The sequence below is a fragment of the Phlebotomus papatasi genome, chromosome 1 (genome assembly GCF_024763615.1).
Source record: "Phlebotomus papatasi isolate M1 chromosome 1, Ppap_2.1, whole genome shotgun sequence".
NCBI classification, from domain to species: Eukaryota; Metazoa; Arthropoda; class Insecta; order Diptera; family Psychodidae; genus Phlebotomus; species Phlebotomus papatasi.
The window spans coordinates 57,655,069-57,669,019 of NC_077222.1; the positions used below are offsets into that span (position 1 = coordinate 57,655,069).

At 32.0% G+C, this 13,951-nt stretch overlaps 2 protein-coding genes across 4 annotated transcripts in view; both read left to right on the top strand.

Moving 5' to 3' along the window:
- The window catches only part of LOC129808738 (Kv channel-interacting protein 1), a 303,848-nt gene that overhangs the window by 125,348 nt on the left and 164,549 nt on the right, over positions 1-13,951 (top strand). The window lies entirely within an intron of this gene.
- The window catches only part of LOC129808061 (PAS domain-containing protein cky-1), a 110,679-nt gene that overhangs the window by 16,490 nt on the left and 80,238 nt on the right, over positions 1-13,951 (top strand). For all 3 annotated transcript variants that reach the window (XM_055857747.1, XM_055857763.1, XM_055857754.1), the window contains exon 2: positions 4,656-4,835. In XM_055857747.1, the coding sequence (XP_055713722.1) occupies positions 4,825-4,835 (11 nt within the window). In that variant the 5' untranslated portion in view covers positions 4,656-4,824. The remainder of the gene's footprint in view (positions 1-4,655; positions 4,836-13,951) is intronic.

Here is a 13,951-nt window from a genome sequence, read left to right on the forward strand (position 1 = left end):
AAAGGTAATTTGAGAATTCTCAATGGATATATCTCGACTGTTGAATTGTTGAGGCGAAAAATAGGGGTGCGCAATTAGGTTGTTGGCAACAATTAACAATAGTTTCACTGATTGTTTTCACATTGAATATCTTACTGTGTGTGATGTGTGTAAAAAGTGAAAATATAAGGAACAATATGACTGGAAGAATATCCTCCAAGAGCTTTATTTCACTCGTCTGTTTTTCTTATATAATATCATAATACTCTCTTTTGTTCTGGACAATCGGTAATATTTCATAAAACACTGTACCTCCCGCGTAGAACTGTACCAAGAATGTTCTTCTGTTTCCACCAGCAATTTCACCGGGAGATTGTGGTGCATTTTGTGCAATATCGTAAATATATGTGCATAAATAATGTCTCTCCTATTCCTTCAATTTGTGGGATCAGTAGAATGGTGGAGTGGGAATGACTCCTTGACAAATTCTTCCAGTGACGTTATTAAAAAAAAAATATGTTTTTCCCACCGACTTCTTATGTATTTTCTTTTTTTTAATAAAATTTTATATTTTTATCAACAAAATCGGTGATATATTGAGAGATAGGGAGAAAAAATCCTTGCTTTTAACGTTTTTATTTTCTTCATTCGCATAAGAATCAGTGGAAAATAAAAGTTTAAATCGTCTGTTTTACAACAGCATTGTTTGTTGGAAAATATTGTGCATTTGGTGAATAGTAAAAAGGAAATATGAAGAAGACAAAAATTATCATATAAGATATAAATGCAGAATTTTTTTTGCACACAAAAGCTAAAAAATAAATATATATATAATATTTTAGGCTCATTCTTATGCTCCTAAGTGAGGCAAATTTTGAGATAAGCGCGAGGGAGAAAGAGAAGGATGAAGAAGGATTAAAGGGAAAAGAGGCCACAATATACGGTACTGTACGGCCGTTTTGAATGCATTTCTTATTTCATTTTCCATTGCATAAATAATTCAAAACAAAGAATCGAACACGAAGTGAAACAATCAATTGAAATTGGAATAGTTGTTGGGGGGATACACGATAAACACAGAAACTGGGAAGCAGGTCGAATTATTGTCGAGAGACCCCCCGTCGCTTGAGCATACCAATGTGGTATATGCGAAGAACTTGAGCCTCCCGCACATTTAACAATCAATGACAATTCCCAAAGTGTATTGTTTCCCCACAAAAAAGGCTTCTTCACTCTAGTCATCTTACGTGCATAATCCTCTGCGACATTCCGCGGGATTGGAAGGCGAGAGACTCGAACAGATCGCTTTAAGCCCCAAATACATTTTGCACAAAAGTCATCCTAACAGAGTCTGCAAAAATACCTAAATATATAGAGTGATCTAGCGACTTTCTGCCACTTTGAGTAATGTGATTTAAGAGATTTCTCTTCCTAGAACTAGGACCTGTATCAAATTTCGGCCAGCTTGCAATTTTGGCCACTTCGCTCTTCAAATTTTCATGAATTTTTAGTTCTTACATACTCTAGAGATTATACAATGCAATAAAAACAAAAAATGTCGCTTCGACAATCAAGATTATGTGAAAAAGACTTTGGAAGAATTCCGGAAGGGCAGGAAACTACGAGGATCAAGGTGGCCGTAATATTACCCAAAGCTATATCTATATTTTTATTTATTTTAAAGTTTATCAAGAATGTTTTTAGAAGAAATAAAGACGATAAACTATCTATAAGCTTCCAAGCATCACTTTTTAAAGAGAGGTAACAAAAAAAAAACAATTTGTATTAAAAATATTGTATTTAAAACTTAACATTTTGGCAATTTAACACTTGAAAATTTCATTTTAAGTATTTTGAAAGTTTAAGAGTTTGGGGAAGTTTTAAAAATGTATCAAATTGTACAGAAAAGTCTATCAAGCGCTATCACTGCATAATCTTAAAAATCTTGTGAGTACTTTTGTATTTATAAATTAAAAAATTTCTTTTGTTTGATAAAAATTATTGACATTCTTAAAAGGGATTGGAAATGTTGGAACGGCGTGATGTTACTAAGAAACATTTTCCATTACGGGAAAGCGCGCTACCTTTGGATGACTCAAGCTTTGGACAAGTCAATGTTTTTTCTACGTTCTTAATGGATTTGGCTCATGGTTATTTTAAGGAATTTTAGGAATTGGGCTACTATTAAAATATAATGTTATAATGGATCAAATTTGTTAGACATATTGAAAAGATGAGTTGTTCAAAGCTTAAGTCGCCCGAAGGTAGCGCGCTTTCCTCTATTCATTAAAGATTTCTGTTTTCTTGTATCATTTCTGACAATTTTTCATGAAGTAATTGTGAAAATTCTTTTTCTTATTTAAAACAAATTTTTCTTGCCTTTGGTATGAAGAAAAATTAAAATTAAAGGCCAAGGAAAAACATTTTAGGTTTTACATTTTTTTTGGTTGGAAACTTGTTTCCACCAATGAGATGAAGCTATTGAATTGATTTCACATTTCAATTTGACTTTTCAGAAATAATTTAAGTTTACTAAATATCTCATTAAATATTAAAACAAATTTTTTAAGAAGTTTAAGTGATATCATTAAATTAGAAACCTTCAAATAGGGTAAGTGTTCCAAATTTCGGCATAGTTGCATGCAGGCATCAAAGTCTTACGGCGTTATCACACTTACACATTAAAATTTTAGTGTGATTCACATTAATTGTCGCTTGTGAGCGTCCAAATATGTTATTTGTGTCTTTGAGTCACTTAACTTAATATTTGGGGTTTTTCTATTTATTGATAAAGAAGTGAACTTGGCCTGCAAAAATAAGTTTAAATTTACCTAAAGCATAAATATTTTTCACATTAAAAAATTAAAGAGAAAATCGCATTAATTTTTCGCATTAATGCTATAAATCAATTTATATCAAATTTTGCGGGCCAAGTCTACCTTTTTACTAACAAATAGATCAAATTTTGAATATAAAATGATTCAAACACACAAATTACACACACATTTGGACTCTCACCAGCGACAATTAATGTGAATTATATTAAAATTTTAAATATAAATTAATTAAATTTGATTAAATTTAAATTTAAAATTTAATTAATTAAATTTAAATTTTTAGTGTGATAACACAGTTAAGTTTGAAATGTAATATTTTTAATATAAATTAGATTTTAAGGAGTAAGGACTTCTTTTAAAGGAGTCTTGCTTGGAACCTTCTAGACAGTTTATGGTTTTATTTTTTTCTAAAATAATTCTTATAATACAACTTAAAATGGATAAAAATGTAGACATAGCATTGGTGGCCTATTCCGGCCACCTTAATTCTCATAGTTCCTTGTCCTTCCGGAATTCTTCCAATGTCTGTTTCAGCTCATTTTGTTGCTCATCAGCTAGAGTATGCAAAAACTAAAAATTCATGGAAATTCGAGGAACAAAAAATGTGACCGAAATTGCAAGCTATCCGGAACTTGGTACAATTACCCTAGAACCAAAATTTTCCACACATTCTTAATATATTTTCCGTAATGACCAGCGCACAATAACTTTTGTTTGTAAACATGTTTTCAAAATTTTCCATGAGTATGAGCGAGATGACTAGATCTAGATCTCACTTACTCTCATTGAAATGTCAAAAACATGTTTACTAAACAAAAATTATTGTGCGTTGGGCATAAGGCTTTCCTTATACTATTTTGAATATCAATAGATAACATTTCTTTCTCTTTATCTTATATTACCTGATGTTATTCATAATTGTTTCAAATAAAATCTATTTTGATTACAAAATGAAGAGGATAGTCTACAAGATTGAAGCATCAGTCGTACCAACCAGTTCTTTACAAGCAATAAGTTACTTCAATTATTTATTTTACACGATTCGTTTTTAAGTTTTCCGGTTCACAACCGATTTGAATCGATTTCTAAATTATTCAAAAGATCAGTAGTAAGCCGATTGGAACCGATTCAGACTTGTCAGAAATTCTACAACCTTTCTAACGAGCCGAAACATGACTTCTAGATCCATTTTAGCTTGTGATCTTGGTAACTTCTTACTAAAAATGGTTCAACGGTATTTTCTTATAGGAACTTGTAGCCCTGGTAACATACAAACAGACGGACAATAAACAGATAAACAGCGTGAAAAAAAAATGAAAAATGACCCCGGAAAGGGAAAGGGAAGTGCAAGGTGGAAATTTTAGGAAGTCAAAAATGGAGAAATTATAATAATATTGCTTTCTCGGTGGAATTCGAGAGGTAAAAAAATCTTGTAGAGAGACTTTTAAAATCTTCCAGGATGTCTCTCCTAACTTGTATGATTGTTCTATTTTTCTTAATATTTCATTTAAAAAAATCTTAATCTTGTGGTTACAAAGGTGGCGATGAAGTGGAAAATTTTTATATTTATTAAAAATTGTTTTTTTTAATGCGGTCGAAGTCTGACACTTGCAAATATTCACTGATATGGTTTCTGTGAAATCTATTATAAACTTTAAGTTCAATTAAGAAGCAAACTTAGAAAAGTTATAATTGAATAATTTTTTTTTATTTAAAGTGGCGAAAAGTGGTTAATATACCGTATTTTACTAGTGTGGCTTCTTTCACTTCCAATGATGATAGATTTTTTTGTCCAAAAAGGTAAAATCAACAAGTTCTTTTTTCTCTCCTTCTTTTCAGACTCCTTCCATTCTGGATTACCATATAGCGGAAAATTAACTCAACTCCGAATATGATCAATATTTATTCAAGTTATTTATATTGTGAGAGCGACTTGTGTTGAACTTTCAGTCAAAATCTTCCTTCAGCAACAAATAATCTGATTCAGCAATTGTGGTGAAGCATCAAAATGTTTACCAGGTATGTAACTTTAATGCATAAGAGATTAGCATAATAAATTACCCAAGACAAACAATAGATGATTCTATCGTCAACAATTACAAAACATTTGATCAAAATTTTAGTAGTAAATTTTGCTATGTGAATTCTAAAAATTTATATCGATATGGTTTCAAAACATCAAACAGACGATATTTTTTAAGTTCTATCTCAGACAATAATTAGTCACTGGCTGGTATATTTTCAGCCACTCTCATATCTTCCAGAAGAGAGAGATACGTTCACTTCGAAAGACTATAAAATCACTATAAAAGCTGATTTAATTTTGTAAATCTTTGCTAAAGACACTGTTTACAAGCTTTATATCTATGATCCATGGCCAAATGATCGATTTTACTGCTTGTTCTTCAATTTATGTCTTTTCCCCCCGAGAGACATACAAGTTCAATAAAATTTTTCTCTTCATGATTTTCCCACTTGAATCGATCAGAATAAGATTGCTAGTAGTCAGTAGCATATAATAGCCTCTAAAAGAATTAATTGAATGTTTATGCTTTAATTTTTAATGAATACCATTTTCATAGGGAAGGAACTAACTTATGGTAAATGTATCAAAAAATCTTACTGAAATGTTTTTTTCTCACTAAGATCAGTAACCACAGCTTGACTACTAAGAAATAATGATAGTCACACGGTTTTTTTTGCGGATGTAGCTAGAGGTATTAATGTTATTATTTCTGGGAAATATTACATTATTATCGTACTTGACTAATTAAACAAACCTATTTGGAATCCATGAATTCCGTTTGTAAATTCTTTCATGCACTTTACAGGTTTGAGATTAAAAGTTTAACTCTTTCTAGACCGTAAAGTGTCCAACGAACCAATTTTTTGATCAGAAATATCTAAGAAATGGACTTCTTTAAAGTTTGTAATCATCCACAAGAATCGGATTTTATAGACTCTAAATAGTTCAAAGAAATCTTTTTGCACGGAATATCCTAATTTTCTTGGAGTGCCCAGAGTCGCAAAGGCTACCAAAGGGTTAAGCGGCCTTCAGACTATATAGAGGTTTAGTCCAATTCTGAAGGTTTTAAAATCCTAAATAGCGATCAATTTTATTGCTTTTTGAGAATCCAATCCTAAGTTATTTTTTTTAAATCGTGGTTGATAGGAAATTAGAACAGATGAGCCATTTGGATAAGCCTTAGGTCTGAAGCCCGTATTAGTTTCGTTTCCGAACAAACCCTAATTTCTAAACAGCCAGAAAGGCTACTGAATTTTAAGTTTAGAGGAATTATTGCCCTTTTTCCATATATAAAACAAAAACTCTCCAAAAATCTCACTTGTTCTGAAATTATTAAAATTTTTAAACCAAACCAAGCGGTTAAAACTTAGGTCATCAGAAACTTTTAGATACTATAATTTGAAAATTTTAAAACTATAACTTGATGAGAGTCAATCTTGATTTATTAATCCATTCAGTCAATGTACTTCGAGTACTAGACAAAGTTCGTTACTATTTTAGAGATTGATTCTTTAAAGATTAATACATGACTATTATGGAAAAAAAATTTGTGGCAGCCAAAATCCCGAAAGCCGAAACCCCGAATGTTCATAATCGTGAAAGGCATAAAGTTATATGGAGAAAAATGTTCAGAATAATTTCCCAAGACACAGAAGATTTCCCTTTGCCTCCAGCAAGCGCGGGTGCAATTGTGGGAGTAGCTATGACACTTTTAAGAATTCGGGATTTTGGCATATTCGGGATTTTGGCTTTCGGGATTTTGGCGTTCGGGATTTTGGTTTTCGGGATTTTGGCTTTCTGGATTTTGAGCGGGACCCCAAAATCCCGAATAGTTCAAAATCCCGTTTAAGAACGGGAAAATCCCGATTGAGAATGTTTAAGAACGGTTCTCACTGGTCAGACATGATAGATCGGATCGCTAAAGACCATCCCTAAGTTCTAGAAGTAAAGAAAAGCTTACGAACAGAAAGGTGTCAAAGTCACCCGCACTTACGGTACCATTTATTTATATAGTTCAACCAATTCATAAATTACTCAAAAGATCTCCCAAAATAGCTTAGGACTAGGGTGGATGCCCCGAATGGTGCCACTACCCTATTTGATGTCACTTTCAATAAAAAAGTTATTTTTTTCAATATTACGATATTTTCGAATTATGAAATATATGCAACAGTCACTATTGTATATATTTCATTATTCGAAAATATCGTAATATTGAAAAAATAACTTTTTGTTTAAGGTGGCATCAAATGGGGTAGTGGCATCATTCGGGGTATCCACCCTAATAATATTGCATTTCGAATAATAATTATTTACCAGATATGAACGAGTTCATTACTGGTTCAGAACTAAGTATTCTAACTTATCAAATATTCCAAGACCTTTCTAAGGAGCCCAAACGGTTTAAACCGATTTGAACCAATTTTTCACTCAAAATATACCTTAAAAGTAATATAAGCCAATTTCGGATAAAATTAGTTATCGTTTTATGGCCGTTTCATAACCGATTGGAACAGATTCGGTCTTGTCGGAAATTCCAAGACCTTTCCAACTAGCCCAAACATGATACCATTCTGATGAGAAATACGCTCTCTAGACTAGAGCCATTTTAATCTTTGACCTTGAAAAACCGTTATTAGAAATGGTTCAACGGTATTTTCGTATATGGACGATATTCCTAAAACCAAAATGAAAAAAATAGCACGGCGCGTTTTCGAACAATCCCGAAATACATGGTTTTGGTGGGGAAGGAATGGGGTTGGGGTAAAGTGAGGGATATGCTAATGGTTCCAAAATCGACTTCTGGCATGGCCCCCCAAAGGTCCCAAGTCTCTATTTGTAACCATTTGGTCTTTAATCGTGGTAACGGCTGGACAGACAGTCACACATGGTAATGTCTTTTCTCAGAAATTGCCTGAAACGCGAGGGGGCAATTTGGGGGTGGAGTGATAAAAGTCGAGAGAACTGATTTTTGTGGAGTTAGAGCATTAATATTATGTACATCGACACGATGTCAATCTTTCCGCACACTACTCCGAACAAAAACTTTGCCAAGAGGCATAACAAATTATGGCAATTTGAAATGTTTGTCTTTAAACATCCAATTTATCCAAAAAAAAATGTAATTCCGGATTTGAATTGAAAATTTCAATTGGTATGAAAAGACATATTTTTAGGTTAGGGTGAACATAACCTCAAATTGTAGAATAACCTCTTACCAAAATACGATAGACTAATTTATATTATGTTAAAACAACGAATATTAGTTGAATTTACAAAAAGATAATGAAGTAAAACAAAATTTGCACTTTGTGCAGAAGATTAAATTTTGAAACACATTAAGAAGAGAACTTCTTAATCAGATGAAGCCACATCGTCGAGTCAGAGTCTTTTCGTATAGCTAAGCTCATGATGAAAAATCTAAAGAATTTAAAAAATTCTAACGGCTTTCAAGGTCAAATTTGAAAGTGATTTAGAATATATTTGAATTATAGATTTGAGACAGAATCCACTCAGAAATGGCTTTTCTGGCAAATTACCATTTCACATATGACACGTATAGTGAAATGTTGAATCAGAATTCCTCAATCTAAGATCCATTTATTTTCCTCTTATACTTCATATTTTGACGAAATGCATCATTAAAATTGATAAGTCTAAAAGGGAATGTTTATTAAAGAATGTGTTTGTGAGAAAAAGAGAGAGAAGAATTGGATAACTTCTTGACAAAATACACATGAAGCTTTCCGCATTGTAAGTCAAACGAAACAAAGACATATCGGTGGACGTTGACGGGATACAATCCATTAATGATGAGTTTAAATTGTATGCAAATGAATGATATGGTTGAGGCACTTTAAGAGTTGCCCATTCTTGATTTATATGTGTCTCAGTTTGGAGTCATTCACAGTTGATAATGCAAAAATTATGGTATTTTAAAAGGCATATTCCTTGAGCTTTTTGACTCTATAACGATGGGATATGGGGAATTGTTTATTTTTTTTTAGCCAAGCATTATAGGTGGTGGCGTAGTGTACGTGAAGAAAGCAAGAAAATTGTGAGTTCATAAATAACCTTGCTTCATATAGACTATCTTCCTCCGGATCAAATTCTCAATTATTTCACTACATCTTTTTAATTAGCAGTTCCTAGTTTCTCATATACATTGATACTGTTTTTCAGAGAGGGTATGAGGAAAATAAAACTTTAAGCTCTTCTCAATTCTTCTACAGTTTGTTTTTTTTTGTCGTTTTTACCCTTAATGTCCAATATTGCACCAAATTAATAGCAGAACTTTTATCAGATAATCATACACTGGCTCTTGGCTCATTTGTTTGTTCTTTTTTACTTCAATCTCTCGCCTTATTTTCTGCGAAATTATTGAACAAGATGAATCTCGCAAGTAGATTCTCGTACAACTTTTAGTAAAAAGTGTACTACACGTTTAGTCTTTATAAATTAAAAAAAAAATGATTAACGTATAATAGCTTGATGTGTGGCCAAATATACAATGTACCAAAAGGAACAAAATGTATTTTAACGTAAGCTTTTGTTTCATATTTGTCCTGCATCTAATTATTTGGTTGTAGAATTTTCAGTGGAAAAGAAGAATACGTCCTTGTTTATTTTGATTGTCATCTTTGGGAAATACATATCAGCCTAAGGGCTACGTCTGGGTTGAGGATATCCTCAAAAAAAGACATGGCAAGAGACAAAAGTCTAACAAGTCTTCCACACTGGGAAGAAGTATATTTAGGTATGTTTTGGAGAAGAGAAGATGAAGAGATATTTTCATTCCTCCATGTACACTACTATTTAAACACACACATTTGCCAATATAGATGCATTTTCACATAAGATTGAGTAAATGGTAAAGCCTTGTTTACCATACAGTCATCGTATCCTTCTGCGCTGAAGGTAATTAATTAATTAGAGAAGAATATTAATGAGACCGTAAATATGTCTTTCAATGTAGAAGCCAGTGCATAGATTGTGGTGTATGTGAAAAGGTTCTTCAAGCAAAATCCCCATGTCCAGATCGATCGAGCTTTCGTTTTATTGCACAAAAGTAGCTAACACAATGTGTGATACAACGTGTCGATTATTTTAATTAATTTTTATACTATACGCAATATTGTTAAGATAAAGGGTCTAGAGATTGCACAATTCCAAGTAAAAGTGAGAGTCAATCTTGGTGGATTAATTAGGATTTCTATCGGATTATGTGAAAAATTTACAGAAAGAGAGATCGTTTGATTTTATGTAGCTGTTACGGTGCTTGTACGAATAATTGCCATTCAATTAGATAATTTTTGTGTCTTTAAAATAAGGCAATAACTGGCATTTTTGATGATTCTAAAATTAAATTTCATCTTTTTACAATTCCAAAAATTGATAATTTCACCAAAATATTTCAAAAATTACTTTTTTTACGTCAGCCTCGTATTTAAACACATGCAAGAATAATTTTGTATATTATACAGCAAAATTCTAACTCATTAAAAATACAAAGATCTATCACTTTTGATGTATTAGTGTATTTTTGTTTTAATTATTGTTTAATGTATTTAATATAAACAATACTAAATAACATTAATTTTTATTGGGAACTATACTAAAGATGTCTCAAAAAACTGTGGAAAAGTAAAATAAAATCTATCGGGAAATGTAACTAACGACTAGCTTTTCAAAAGTTATTGAAAAATGACATATTTAATATTGCCTCTAACACATTTTTAAAATCGGAAAAATTTCATGCATTTAAATTTCTAAATTCTAATTTTTTTTTTTAGATTCTAAAATTCTGAATTTCTTTTTGTTGTATATTTATGCATTTGAAAAAAAAAGAAATGGTAATTTATATTCCACGAAAGTTTTCTGACCTAATAGATGCGCCGGAGGAAGGTTTTTGTCAAAATCCTGAAAACCAAAATCCCGATTAGGTCGAAATTCGATATTCCGCATTGCTAAAATCCCGAATGGGTAAAAATCCTGAATGCTGAAATCCAGAAAGCCAAAATCCTGAAAGCCATAATCCGGAAAAGCCAAAATCCCAAATTTTCGAAAGCCAAAATAATCCCGGATATCAAAATCCCAAAAAAGCCAAAATTCGAAATTTTAAGTGTCATAGCTAGTCCCACGATTGCACCCCTGCTTGTTGGAGACAAAGGGAAGTTATCTGTGTTTTGGGAAATTATTCTGTTATTATTATTATTATATTTGGGAAAAAAAAATCTTGAAAACTAAATCTGCATCTTATACGGGCTTCAGACTTAAGGCTTAGCCATATGGCTTAACTTCTCTAATTTCTCATCAATCAAGATTTTTTGGAAAATTTTGACTTAAGATTGGATTATTAAGGGCAAATGACCTATTACATTTTGAAAAATCAATAAAAACGGTGGCTGTTTAATGTTTTGAGACCCTGGGGAACTGGGCTAAACCTCTAGTCTGAAGACAGTCTTACATTCTCTCTTTTACATTTAATAAAAAAATTTATGAGCTATTTTTTATCTAACATTATTTATCATGTTGCTTTTTAATCCTGATATTGAGAATCGTAAAAAAGCATCCCTTTTAAAATTTGTTGAAAAAAATTATCACCTAACGAAGTGTTGATTAAACATTTTGTCGATTAGAATAAGGTTCATTATAGTAACACATAGAAAAACACGAGGAAAACATGACTCGTGATAAAACTAAGTCGGAAAGTATAAGCCGATTTTTCCGTTTCACGCTTGTAGTGAATTTCCCCACTTTCCACTACAATTTTTTTAATTTAATTATTAGAGTATTTAGAACAAGATAGGACAGACCAGGAAAAATTCCTGCTTCCACTCAGACTTCAAACGAGGATATTTTGCTTTCTAGACAGACGACTACCACTGAGCTATATGTGGACACTTTTCATTAACAAAATTGATAAATTACAGATTAAACATATTTATACATAAAACTAATTCCATGAACAGGGAAATTCCGGAGTACATTATCAAAGTAAAAATTTATCAGAAATAACACCTCTAATTGATCTCTTTGACAGTTAAGTTTTAGAGTGCAAACTATCAAAACAACTACAATATAAATGGGACAGATTTTTCTGTTCTGATGAGGAAGATGTGGAAGATAAGTCTGTGTTTCAACTTTATTTTTTTTTAAGTAATTTTTACGACCACATTTGTATTCACACGTTAGTGTTAATTATTCCGGGAGCAGAAAAATGACTAGAGTCGTCTAATTTTCAGTGTCAACAATTTGAAAATTGTGTTAAAAAGTATTTTAGAAACTGCATTCTTTCAGCCATAGAGCAATATCCACGATTTTCTTATTGTTTTACTATCCGTACTCTCGTATGTACTTTGCTATATATTTTTTCTCCTATTTCACATTTTATGGAGACATGGGGGGTGAATCCACAAGTAATCCGTATATGTGAAGTAGTTGAAAAGACACATATTGATTAAAATGTATGTAGTTTGAGAATGATGGATAAGTTTAATAGAGTGAAACTATGAACACTATCTCTCATGGGGCAAGAGGAAGGCATTGTGTATGCCGCTGAGATTGATATGTCTTATAAATTGTTACCTATTAATATACAAGCTAATTGATTTTCGACGTATGACACATGACGTCATGGCACAGGAGAATTGACGCGCTCATTTGGCCATTTATCACCCAGTTGTACCCGGGCATTGGAATACTTCGATACTCACATTGTATGTTGTATAAATATCCCGATCGCTATGTGAGCCGTCATAATTCGTGGTAATTCAAAGAGTTGAGAGATGTCTTCATTCTCTATTGCTCACCAATCATTTTGCCGTTTTCTTGTATTTCACACACCGTGAAGCTGCGGAGAGGTATGAGAATCTCAGGTTGCGGGGCGCGCAGCTGAGTTGTACGCGCCACCATGTGATGTCCGATTGAGTGCGTACCGTGTGCCATGAGGGAGATGATTCTGGGCAGAGGGATCTTGTGACTAAAGAAATTTTCTTATTGAAAACATTCTGGCAAATTTTCAAAATTCATTTGAATTTTTAAGTATTTTTATCAGATCGAGCATTTTACTTAAGGTTGGGAATATGTCCCTATTTTACTATAAATAAGGGCTTGATTATTCGCACCTATCTCACTATTTAATATTTTTCCGATTTTCTATAATAACTGATTTTATTAATTTAATCTTTTTTGAAAAGTATGAAGATATTTTAAAATTACTTACTTTTCAGACAAATATTAATATTACAAAATTCTAAAATAAATTATACGCTACTTATCTTATAAAAATAAGTTCTAGGTTTATTCAATTGATGCTTAGAAATTCTAACCCTGAAAAGAAAGGTATCTAAGGATATTAGATAAATTTATGTACATTTCACAAATTAAGCTTTTGCTCAAACGTACGTCTAATCAATGAAATTTTGAATTTAGCTATATTTGAGGAACAGTGGGTTACCGGTGACATATAAATGTTTTTTTGACTATTTAAAAACTGTTTTTGGTTTTTGATTTCGGCTTAGCGGTACATTATTTATCATTAACCCTTTAAGGACGAGACACTTTTTCTGACTGAAAATCAACAATAGAAATGAAGCCGATTAACAAAATCAATGAAACTCAATGATAAACAAAGCAAAGAGGCTCATACCATTACTGCCTAACTATTAAAATCCTTAGTAATCCATTGAGAAACTCTTTTGACTACTTCTTACTTTCGGATTCCGGTCAAAATTCCGAATGTCAAAATCGTGAAAGACAAAATCCCGAATAACTCTAAATTCAAAAATAAACAAAAAAACCCGAATGGGCCAAAATTGCGAATGTGTCAAAATCCCGAAAAGCCAAAATCCCGAAAAGTCGAAATTTCGAAAGAGTCAAAATCCCTAAAGCCATAAACATGGATTCTTAAGTTTCACCTACTCTCATGATTGCATCCGCACTTTCTAAAGGCAAAGGGAAATTTTATGTTTTTGGAAATTATTCTACACATTATCCTCCTTACAATTTCGTCCCTTTCAGGATTTTGATCATTCGGAATTGTGACATTTTGGGATTTTGGCCCATTCGCGATTTTATTTATTTGGGAATTTGGTAAATTCGAGATTTC